Below are 12,930 nucleotides of genomic sequence, written 5' to 3' on the forward strand. Positions count from 1 at the left end.
TGTTCCAATCGCTCACCAAAAAGGACTCCTCCCCATGCAGATGATGCTTTGTAAAGCAGGTTGGGAGGGGGGGAGGAAGTTACAATTGTGGCAATAGTGTCATCATCACTACTAAGTAATACCTGTGAATACAAGCTACAGATGGGTAAATCTAGGTAACTATTTTGCATTCATGGCTACCACTTAATCATGTTTGTTACACTGCTGCCACATTCATAACTTACCCCAAACATAATTTATACAGCATCAGCTGCAAAGGGAGAAGAAAATCATTCTGCTGGAAACTGGAGCATGGGTGAATATTTACATCGGGGATGGGGTCAAGTCAGAAGAGATTACTTAGGGGCAGCCACAATACGCTGGCATGGGGGCATCGCGTTTAGACGCCACACACCCTGACACTGCCCCCACACTGGCATCACACTGCCTGTCCGACCAGACGGGGGGCAGTGTTGTGATACTCCGGCATTTATACACCACACATTACAGGAGTGCTGAAAAACCCCTTTTTCCTGCACAAAAAGGAGAGGCATTTTGCCGCTTCTTTTTAAGCTAGAACAAGCCAAATTAGGACCGCAGCAACCACATGCCACATCCCCAATCCGGTGCTCCAAGGGACAGCATCAAGCCGCCCCATACAACCATCTGTTTCAGCCCTTAGTTAAGTGCACTTCACTATGTAGTTGATACAGCATTCTGATTACTCTATGTAAGAAAAATACCATAACCAACAAATGTTGCCAAACCATGCTCACAAGGGAAGTTTCAGCAATCTTGAAAGAACTGAAGTTTTCAAAGTTATGAAAAATCTTAAAGAAAAAAACTTAATTGGCATCCTTAAAAAAAGTAATTATTCAGCTATGAAATGTTGACACAGAAAAGGCTGACAATCTTGATAGATTAGTGTGAATGAAGGAACACAGAAACGGTGCTGCTGTGCTACTTTATCATGTATGGGAAAGGGGTAGAGTACCCAAACATTAGATTTGGCAAGTATTCACTGATGTGTTAATATTTTAAAAACAAAAGCTCACTCACCGTCCCATACTGACCAAAGCAATAAAGCTGAACACATGACCTTTCAATAACTGCCACCGCATAATCTGGAATGTTGCTTTTATTTCCAAATTTGTCCAACTATAGTTAAACTACACACACATACCACCTATTACTTTAGATAAGGTTTATCAGTATAATGAAGAGATTTCTTCAGGAGACCCAGGATTAGTTGTAAGTCATATAGCGGGGAGTAGCACTGAACTTGGCATATGATTTGATGACTTTGTTCACAGCTTCCAAGAAGTCTTTTTCAGTGGCAATTTTTCGCCTGGCTCTGATGGCAAACATACCTGCCTCTGTACAAACACTTCGGATTTCAGCACCTTATAAGGAAAAACAGAACATTTATTAGCAATCTGAAGCAACTATCACCCCAAAGGAGGAATAGCAAGCAGATAAGAGCCCTTTGACTTACCAGTGCTATTAGGACACAGTCGAGCCAGCAACTCAAATCGTATGTCTCTTTCAACACTCATTGAGCGTGCATGTATCTTAAATATGTGGGTTCGTCCCTAAAATCAAAGAAAAGTGTACAGACATGAGATTAATAGTAAAGCAAATTACATACAATAAATTCCCTTGTATCACCAGAGGTCCAGCATGGGTCCTGTCTATACCACCTTACTACACTGCTCATTCACTTGGAATGATGGCCCTGAGCAGGCATCGGCCTCAACAATTCTCTTGGCTGACCTTTCTGTGGGATGATTCCCTGTGCCCACCCTGACAGAGAAGGCAGGTGAACAAGCAGCCCGAGGATATCCCTAAGATACCACTTGCCAAATAGACAAATGAATAGTGCTGAAGATTGGCCTTGCCCCACCTCCTCCTTCCCATAAGAGATAAAAATCAGTATTTGTGTGAACAGAGGTAATCTTAACTTAAGAGCACATTCACCCAGAATCACCTGGTTCTTAATAGTTAGAAGCTGTTATGGATGGTGACAACTCTGGCTCTGGCTCCTCCCACTGCTAGCATGCAGCTCATGAAAGATCACCTCTAAGGAAATGTAATGCCTTGGTAGAAAAAGGTTACTGACTTGTGATGTAAAATGACTACAATGGGCCCTCGGTATCTGTGGGGGATCCATTCCAGACACCCCCCCACGGATACCAAAATCCATGGATGCTCTAGCCTGTATTGTCCCCAATAGTGGCATGTGCATGTGGCTGTGCCACCACTGGGATCAATGCAGGCTTGCCATTTGCAGATGTTTAAATCTGCAAATTGAAAGTCCGCAGATACCAAGGGCCCACTGTATTTTATTCCATCACAGATGCTCATGTAAAACAATGTAGCTCAGAGAACTCATGTAAAAAAAAATATTTCCCATTATCAAACACCAGGGGGGTGGGGGAGATTGTTTTCAACCTCAGTTACCCAAATGGCAATAAAACCATTCTAACCTCCAGATCTGGTAGGCTAAATTCAATTTTCCTATCCAATCTTCCGGGTCTCATCAGTGCAGGATCCAAGGTATCAGGTCTGTTAGTTGCCATCAGCACTTTAATATTGCCTCTTGGATCAAAGCCATCAAGTTGATTTATCAGTTCTAACATTGTGCGCTGGACTTCATTGTCTCCTCCAGCACCATCATCAAAGCGAGCTCCTAGAAACAGATATCATTTACAGATGTCTAACAAAATCAAATGGTTTATTTACATTAACAATATAGACTAAAACAGAAGAATACAACTAAAGGCCAATTATAATATTAGAAAACAACTTCAAAGAATCCAAAAGTTGCTACACTAAAAACCACTGAATTTAACCATTTAAAGGTATGTGAAATGCAGCAGATGAGAAAAAAATATATTTAACAAGAAAATGTCTAACAAGACTGACATACTAATACAGTCACCCCTCCTAATGCACAGATGTGAGATATGCACCCTTGAATATATGCGACAGGGCTACCTCTGCTATTTGCATTGGCACGCGCATGGGGGCATGCTCCATTCAAGCCTATGGCGCTTGAATAAGCGGGAACCTCCGTTTGCACAGGGGGTACAGAACAGGTCCCCAGCAAAAACAAAGGGCCAAATGTACTTTCTCTAGCAAATCAAGGATGTTACTGCTATCTCCACTCTTTTTCCTGGTCTGCTCCCCAATGTGCTGAATTTGTGGAGATGTTTTCAAATGCAAGCTGTCCACATGTGCTTTCCAAACTGTCCACAGGTGCTTTCCAAAATGGTAAACCCCATGGTCGAATTATCTATACTATAATTCACATGTTTATTATGAACCAGGCAAGTTTTTAGTCATATTTTAAATATTAATCGATCCAATCTTTTATGGTTCCTACTATCTGATGTTTACTATGCCAGTTGGGCTAAATTTTATGAAAGTAAACTAATTTCTGTGGGTTTAAATTTTGATTCTCTCCTTTTACTAACCGAAAAGGAGTGTCTTGAATCTATTAGGGTCTGCCTTGCAGAGAGAGAACGTCAACTGACATATCCAACTCCTCCTAGAGTGTGTTCTCCAGCGATGCTCGGTATCCCCCCCTTGCAGGGTAGGATAATGGACTACAGTTGTCCCTCCATATTCACTAGGGTTAGGGGAACAAGACCCCCGTGAATATGGAAAAAACGCAAATAACAAAAACACTGTTTTTACCTGAGATTACACCTCTCTAGGAATCTCTAGGTCCTCCAGTGCAACTCTGTGGTCAATGTTCAACATACACTGACCATAGAATGGCACTGGAGTAGCTACAAATGGTCTTTCAGTGCAACTTTTAGTTAAAGTTGACCACAGAGTTGCACTGGAGGACCTAGACAGTCCTAGAGAGAACATATTAATGAAATCCGTGAATAATCAAATCCACAAATATCAAAGCCGCAAATATGGAGGGATGACTGTATTTTCAAACCCTTTCATTGCTGGTGTGGAGGAAGGCCTTTTTGTTTGCAAGATTGAATGTATACCCCTCAAATGTGACCAGGGGCAGATATTTGCAGACCCCATTTTTGAATCGTGTATGTCACTGTGATCAAGCTCCGGATGTTCTCCATCTTATTGTATTGCTCTGTCCATTGCATATAATTCTGAGGGGAAAATTGTTAAGAAGGTTATTGGAAATGAGTATCTGTTTAGATGGGTTATCAGTGGAATACTTATTGGAAGATCGGAATCCACGTTACCAGGTTAAGGGCCAATTTTCTGGTGGAGGCAACAAGATTATGGCTTAAATTTTAATAATGATCCTGAAGTTTTATTGTAAATGCATGTTGTTTTTCTATGCCTAATAAAGGTTGACTGACTGACTGACTAAATATTAATCACTCAGTGTAAAAACTCTGACATTTTCAATCAAAACAAAGACAAGATGATAGCAGGATAAGAGGAAGAGCTGGCTAGCAGATTGGAATTATTTTACTTGCATTTCTACATTCTATGTTGTCCAAGAAACTGAATAAAAGCAAACATATGCATGATGATACCAACCTCCAATAGCATCTATCTCATCAAAGAAGATAAGACAAGCTTTCTTTGTTCTGGCCATTTCAAAGAGTTCCCGAACCATTCGGGCACCCTATTTTTTTAAAAAGGGAGAAAGAAAGATTATAATTTATTTTACATAAACTAGGTCTTCCCAAATAATCCTGACAGGGCAAAGACATTAGTCAGAGAACAAATACGGTATATGCAGTCTTGAGAAATGTTTAGTTGCAATCCCTTCAGCCCATGACGTAACTATGCCTGTCTACGGCTAACCCAGGGGAAAAAATTAACTGCACTTCATACAATCTCTCCTACTCAGTCAAGATATCTTATTTCAGTCAGACTGGGGAATAACAACATTACAGGCAAAGACAATTAAATAATCAGAAGCAGCCAATTTGTGCAGTATGGTATACCCATAAAAGCAGTACGAGTAGAATTTTTTTTACAGCCTAGACTCTTGATCTCCCACAGAATCAAGCTTACAGCATATTCATTACCTCTCCCACATATTTCTGCACCAGCTCAGATCCAATCACTCGGATGAAGCAGGCATCAGTCCTATTCGCAACAGCACGAGCACAAAGGGTTTTGCCTGTCCCTGGAGGGCCAAAGAGAAGCACTCCTTTGGGAGGCTCAATCCCAAGATTGACAAATCGTTCTGGCTATGGTGGGAGGGAGAAAAACATATTTAGACAATATTACACGCAAGATTTAAAACCTCAGATGACAGTTGCATGTCCCCTTCCAACACTCAATCCAAGAACCCACAAAGACCTTGAATAAATTGTCCAAAATTATCACAGCAACACCATGACAGTGATTTAGTTCACTATTAGGAAACTGTTCATTTTTAAAGATGTTATCACTCAAACCAAGAGGGTCTGAGAGCTCAGAAAAATGAATTTTGAATTATGATTTGAGAATCCTTCAACCAACATGGCCACTGGGATATTCTGCAGTGGAGGACAAATCCCATTTCAGTTTTTTTTTCTTTAAAAGGGCACAAGAGGAGTGCAGAATAGTGACAGGGTCACACTGGTCCCCTATGCTTTGTCTTCTCCTGTGGAGAAATGACACAATAAGGCTGCTGTGTCCATCTCAAGAGTCTACAGCAGTAATGAGAAATGTTTGGCTCTCCAGATATGTTAAGACTTCAACTCCCAGAAACCCCAGTGAGCATGATCAATGGGAAGGGACCATGGAAACTTTGGTCCAAAACATCTCAAGGGCCAAATGTTTCCCAGTCCTGGCCTAGTGGCATCTAAATAACTGTTACTGGAGGCAAAACAATGATCTGGGTGGAGCTTCATCTGACCAAGCAAAACAACTGACTGTTCCCCAAAAGTGAGCAAAAGGAACATCCTCTTTCTTCACAATTTAAAAGCAAATCTGTTCAACAATAATTGGACTACTGGATTTTTATTTTATTTTATTTATTTATTTGGCTTCCTCTAAAAATTATTCTGTAGATCAACTATTGATTTTGCTTACTTATTTTGTAATCTGTAAAACATCTGGTAGGTTATGAAAAGTAGAACACAAATAACTTATAAGAAAATAAAGAACTGACAACCTGAGCATTAGTCTCAAAATGGGTATGATCCCTTTGAATATCGATTCAGACTAACACAGCTATGCCTTTGAATTTTAATTCACTAGAATACTTACATGAAGCAAAGGGGTTTCCACCACTTCTCTGAGTTTCTCAATCTGTTCCTTGCAGCCACCAACATCGCTGTAAGTAACATCAGGTTTTTCCTCCACCTGGGTTATAGAATACATGTATGAGCCTCTTTTACTGTTAGCAACATCAGGGTTTTATATGTTTTATGGAAGAAAAGTAGCAGGGGGCAGTGAGGAAGATTAGAAAGGTTAAAAATGCAAATATAAGTGAACAAAAAAAAAAGATCTTCACCTGCATCATGGTAACAGTTGGATCAATCTTTGGAGGTAGTGGGATATGGATCTGATACTTGTTTCTGTCAACACTGCAGAAAGTAAGTTAGGAAAAAAAACACAATCATTTAATACACACATTAAAGCTCTCCAACATCCTTCTGTCAATGTGAGAAGAGATTTTAAGCTGGTATTTACCACTACAAACCAACTGCATCTGCATGCAGAATACTGTCATCTTGACAACAGAGTAACGCACTAAAGGAACACAAGTGGACTGGCATTGGCAAACCAAGCCTTTCCAGTGGCAGCATCCCGGCTGTAAAACTCCCATCCAAGAATGGCCATATTAACCCTTTCTCCAATATATTTAGATGAGGCGTGAAGATATTTTTTATTCTACCTACAGATTCTTTTATCTAATGTTCTCTAATTACATGATCTTCTTTTTAAAATAAAATGTGCTTCCACTGTATGGCCATATATATAGCCACCAAATTCAGCCTAAGCTACAGTTTTCGAATCTAAGAAAAATATCAGTATTAACTCACCCGACTCTCATCCCTTCTTCAATGTCAGTAGGGGCCACTTGATCACTAAGATCCACCACAAACTTGGCAAATTGCTTAACATTGATGATGTACTTGGGGTCTTCAGAATCTGCATTTATTATCTTTGTGCACCTAACCAGAAGAGAAAGAAATTAAACAAGCAGTTTGGGCAGTAATGAAGCATTAACCTATTAATATTAAATCAAGTATAGATCACAGTCCAGAGTGTATGACATATATTCTGCAATATTAATCCAAGAGTCATTCATAGTCTAAACTAAGCAAGCATTTAGCAAAACAAAATTTGTTCTTTTTCTGTGAGATAGTATGACTAAAAACTATTTTGGTTTTTTCTGTTTAAACTAAAAACATTTTCTGTGAGATAGTATATCTAAACTATTTTTCATCTTTCCATAAAATACCCAGATATTATTGTCTGTACTCACTAAAATGACTGAATACATGTCAGTTTCTAGCAAATGCAGCTATGCTAGAGTATAATTCACATTTAAACTAAGGCATATACAGTAACTAATTCCTAGGAACCAGATCTGTGTGAAAACCGAAGTCGCAGCATTTGTGTTGTAGCATACTTACAATTAATATCACATAAATATATGACAAATATAGATTATAATTATTAGATTTAATTTGGGAAAGGGCCTTAGGCCAGTTTTCTTTTATTAATAGGGATTGTTAATTAGGTATGAAAGACAGAATGCTATTTTTTGCTTCTATGGCTGTACAGCTGAACTATATGCCTACCTTGCTACTTGCAGTGGCTGCTCACTTTGAAGAGTTTGTTTATCTGCAGCCAGATCCCAGAGAGCTGGAGGAGCCAAGCCAGTGTCTGACTCTTTAATGCCTACGAGAACAAGAGAGAAGAGAGCCACGTGCTATTTATCATATATCCTTGACTATAGTTTAACAATCTATGCCCAAAAATTGACCCTAAAATTCTTATATGTGGGTCAGTACAGTACAGTAATACTGCTCAGAAAGCCCCTAAAAGAAGCACTGCGGGATGCCCCACACTCCATGCTTCAGTAGTAATTTATGAAAGAACTACCAAGGCAGGTGTGTGTGTGTGTGTGTGTGTGTGTGTGTGTGTGTGTGTGTGTAAGAGATGATTCCCTTCTCAATTCAATGTTAAAACCTCTCCATATCCTCCTTCTCTTTCTCCTCCTCTGGATCTCTCTGATCACCAAACACCCCATTTCCCTACACTTCCTTCCCTTCTCAATCTGATATTAAAACCTTCCCTCTCCATCCTCCTCCTCCAGATCTCTCTGACCACCAAATACTCCATTTCCCTCTGCTTCTTACCAAAGTGGTACCTATTTATCTACTTGAATTTGCATGCTTTTGAACTGCTAAATTGGCAGAAACTGGGACTAGTGACGGGAGCTCACTTCATCAAGGAGCACTTGGGCCTTGAACTAACGGCCTCGCAATCATCAGAGTCAGTGTCTTAACCGCTGAACCACCATGTCCGTCCAGTTTTTAATAAATATATTCATACAAAAAGAGATATTTAAGAACAGGTTTAGTTAAGTAGTCAAATAAACTCTAGCAATCGTTACAACAACTTTAAAGCTGAAAAACTGTGGTTTTACCAGCATTATTCAGAAAGATCATACATTTAAAATGGGGACCTCTAACCCCTAGCTTATGCTTTTAATAAACACATACCTGTAAGTTCATTTATTTTTTTAAGTAACTGCTGAATGTCATCTTCCACTTGTTTAATCTGCCTTGAGTATGTGCTCTGGCCCTAGATTTGAAAGAGATTATAAAGTTGAGGAAATCAAGAGAAATTAGTGGGTATATGAACAAACTATTGTAATGACTGGGCCACCAGTCATTTGAGGACTTCTCTCAGACAACAAAGGGTTAAGCAGGGGGGAGGTACATGCTAATGAGAGTTTACATCATAGTTGACCTAAGGCCCAACTGGCCAATCAGTGTAGCAGGACCAGGAGTTGCAAGAACCTTCCGACAGAAGTCTTTAAAAAGGACTCTGAGACCATGTGGCCTGAGTCTTTTCTTGATGCAGTCTATGTGGCTGTGAGTCTCTCCCTTGTGAGGCCATCCCATTTTCTATGACCCACACCTATGAATATATGAGCTTTCCAGGTCAAGATGCCATCTACCACTTACTGCACCCTCTGCAAGGTCTCAAGGACAGCTTGGCTACCCAAGTCTATCTTGACAGCTGGTGATGGATACAGAATCTGGCATCTTCAATACGCAAACAATGTGTGAGCCATGATGGTTAAAGCTTTCAAACGCCTTGATTTCATTTTAAATAGATGCTACTGTTTTTAAACTTATCTATCCAATGTAATGGGAATAACAGCTTGTGACTACAAAGAGAAAAGGTTCAGATATTTCTGTTAATATCAATTCAGCCCTTCCACGGCTTGGCTTTGCAAATAAGGCACAAACTTACTTCAAAGTTCATTGTCCTAGCAAACTGCACATGAAAAGCAAGCAAGATCTTCTGATCTATTTGCTCCTGAATATTCAGGCTTTCAGTCTGCATCTTGCAAGATGGATTTCATCTTGAACAGATGGTAACTTAAGGATTTAAAATCTTTCAAGCCGAGGAGAAGTGGCAATCATGCGGACCTCCATCTGCAACTCCCCTCCCTCCTAGCCAGAACATTCAATGCTAAGAAATGCTGGGAGTTATAGTCCAACAACATCCAGAGGGCCACACATGATTCCCAAATCCTGAGCTAGAGTGGCAATACTTTAAGCACAAAGTGAATTACTTGGAAGCACTTACATAGGTTTTCAGCAAGGCAATGTCACCTTCATCCAAAGCTGAAAGAGATATAACATACAACATTTAAAAAAAACCAGCTCCCTTTTGCAATACTTTCCAATGGATAATTACAAGATCCAGTTTTTGACACTGAGCATTATAGAAATCCTTATTACAGTTAAGTGCTGTTAATCAAGTAAGACTGTAATCCTTAACTAACAATTTCCTGAACTCTGTTAAACTTATCTGAGCAAATAGGAGTATAACTGCCTTTATAAAAATACATAAACAAAAATAGTTTGTTTTTAAAAATTATGCTTTATTGTTCAAATTACATTCTAAGAGAACTATTTTTTATTTCAGCTGCACTGGGGAAAAATAATCAGGAAGCATTTCATGCCATCCTGACTCTGAAATTAAAGAATAGACATGCTGGCATTTTGAAGGACAGTTGCCCATTCAATCTAATAATCTGAATCTGCTTCCCAAGCAATCTGCACTGGTATATTTGAACATTGTGACAAAACAGTGTACTAGTGCTCTGGCTTGTTCAATCCCACTAGAGATTAAGGGTATAACTATACTACACCATTATAGCCATGTGAGGCCTCTTTAACGTCCATCACCAGAATCCTGAGACTCCTGAGGGAACAGCATTGCCAGAATGAAAGCAGGAAAAGGCTCTTGTACCTTTAATGGGTGTGTAGAAGAGGAGGCTTTGGCAGGTGTTGCTTCTTACTTGGTTGCCCAATAAGCAATACCTGCCGATAAGCATGGCTGCATGAGGAAATACCCTCTTCTAACACCATTAACAGAGAGGCGATTTGCTAGAATGAAAGCAGGCAAAGGCTCAGGTAGACCCGTTTAATATGATGTGCAAATAATAACCAGTATCAGCTGAGACCTCTTTGCAATTCCAATTTTCAGTCCAACAGACCTGAAGGGCAGAATAAAAATTGATGAGGGTTCATGTACTTCAATGGATGGTTAGCAGAAGGGTATTTCAGCAGGTATTGCTTAGCATGCAGCCAAGTAAGAAAGCAATACCTGGCTGAAATTTCCGCTTCTACCACTCATTAAAGGAACAAACCTTTGCCCCTCCTGCTTTCATTTCTGGCAACACTGTCCCCTAAACTGTCTCTTGCAGAGCAGCACTTCCTTTATTTGGTTATAACTATAGGTTAAGAGCCTGTCCAAATTGTTTACAATCCAAAGCGGAGGGAGGGGGGAGGAATGACAATAACCTACTATGGCTGCATCCACACTGGAAGAATAACCCAGTTTGGCACGCGTTGAGGTTTTTCTTTGGCTCAAGACTATGGAATTCTGGGAGTTGGAGTTTGTTTGGCTCAAGGGCTTCCGCTCTGGGCCCCACACAAACTCCACTCCCAGAATTCCATAGCCTGAGCCAAAACAAAGACTAAAGGCGCTACCAAACTGGTTTATTTCTCCAGTGTGGATGCAGCCCACGGATCATGCGCATAGCAGCTCCAGCCTGGGCTCACCGCGAATGGCTTATCCCCTCTCCCCTCTTTGGTCTTGCGCTGGTCGGCGCCAGGTAGTCAGGCATCGCGTCGGCCCTTTGGGGACCACAGACGAAGATAAAGGACTCCCTCTTCAGAGCGCAGGCAACACGCATGCGCGAATCGTCACTCCCCCGCTGGTCCGGTTACGCACACTTCCTGCTGGCCAAGGAGAGGAGTGACGTCGAACGAGGTGGCGCCGCACAAACTCCTCCCCACCGGAAAGTGGCCACGGGGGAAAGGAAAAGCAAAACGGACCAGTTTTATTGCGGGGGAGAAAAAAATAGGGCCAACATCGCCTTGGTGTTAGTTTTGAAGCCACACTCGGCCAATAGAGATGAAAGAGTGTAAGGCGAGGCGGCCTCTACGTAACTCCGGTTAAAAGTGGTGTATCAAGACTGCCCTCCCACTCAAAACGCTCACCGAACGCATCAGTTCCGGGACATTGGGGGCAACCACACTGCAGAAATAATCCATTTTGAGGCTACTTTAATGCCCGGGGCTCAGTGCTAGGAACTGGACTCTGTGAGACATGTAGCCTTCTCTGACACAGAGAGCTCTGTGCCACAACAAACTAGAGTTCCCAAAATTCCCTTGCACTGAACCAGGGAAATTAAACCGTCTCAAACGGTGAAATTTCAGCAGTGTGCTTTGGAGCTTTGTCACCAAAAGTGACCTTTAAGGATGGGAGGCTTGAAAGCAAATGAGTGGGCAGTGGTGTTCCTCTTCATGTTTTCCAGTTTGGGACTTTTCTGCGTGTTTCAAGGGACAGCAAGGCCTTACTCTTCCAACATTAAACAGTCTATAGTTCCGATTAAAGGTTGTGGTGGTTGTTATTATTGTGTGCCTTCAAGTAGTTAAATTCCAGCTTATGGGGGCCCTAATGCGAAACGTATCACATTCACAAGGTTTTCTTGGCAAGGTTTTGTTCAGAGGAGGTTTGCCATGCCTTCCCTTGAGGCTGAGAGAGTTTCTTCAAGCGAAGGTTTGCATCCATCCTCTAAAGCTGAGAGGATGTGCCACCACAAATGGTTTCCATGGCCGAGCTGGGATTTGGACCGGTCTCGCTCCAGATTCATAGTCAACCGCTACAACCACTTTTGTAGTAACTGGGTCAAAAAAAATCGTATCTCTGCCGTTGGATTTGGCAAACCTATGAAAATTATGGACCTATTAATGAGGAACCACAGTTTTCATCCTAATTTTTTCTGCGGTGGCTTGAGGAACATTCACATAGAAGCAAATGAGAGTCTATTGACCTAGTAGTTGGCAACTTTGGCAGAAACTGAACGACAGAAAGAGAGAGAGCTCAAAAATCCTGCCCTCAAAGCCTTAATAAAATTGGAATTGTATTCTTTCCATTAACAGTTATATGAGGTATCTCTGCTCTGGGGATTTTTAAGGTTATCATATGTTGCTATGGTCCAAGACACACTGCAGGAAAAATCCAGTTTGAGACCACTTTAACTGCCTTTGCTCAGTGCTGTGGAATTCTGGGAAAGGTAGACATTTTGTGAGACGCTGAGTCTCCTCTGTCAGAGAGATAGAGAAAGAGAGAGAGATCTGGTGGTGGTGCTTGTGCCACAACAAACTACACTTCCCAGAATTGCATAGCAGCAGCATGGAACCATGGGATTACTGTACTTCCGGTGACCCCACCCCTCCACGCCCCGGAAGCTGT

General features: G+C 41.1%; 1 protein-coding gene across 1 annotated transcript; it reads right to left on the reverse strand.

The window, feature by feature from the left end:
* Positions 1–1,099: 1,099 nt before the first annotated feature.
* On the reverse strand, positions 1,100–11,241 carry PSMC2 (proteasome 26S subunit, ATPase 2; the record flags this gene model as incomplete). The annotated part of the gene is made up of 12 exons (XM_042467257.1): positions 1,100–1,382; positions 1,475–1,571; positions 2,466–2,668; positions 4,510–4,597; positions 5,007–5,171; positions 6,178–6,273; positions 6,425–6,497; positions 6,957–7,088; positions 7,722–7,821; positions 8,649–8,730; positions 9,748–9,785; positions 11,232–11,241. Coding segments are annotated over 12 exons (1,242 nt in total), but the record flags the coding sequence as incomplete, so codon positions are not given.
* Between the last annotated feature and the right edge of the window lie 1,689 nt (positions 11,242–12,930).

Source organism: Sceloporus undulatus, chromosome 5 (assembly GCF_019175285.1).
Source record: "Sceloporus undulatus isolate JIND9_A2432 ecotype Alabama chromosome 5, SceUnd_v1.1, whole genome shotgun sequence".
Lineage (NCBI taxonomy): Eukaryota > Metazoa > Chordata > Lepidosauria > Squamata > Phrynosomatidae > Sceloporus > Sceloporus undulatus.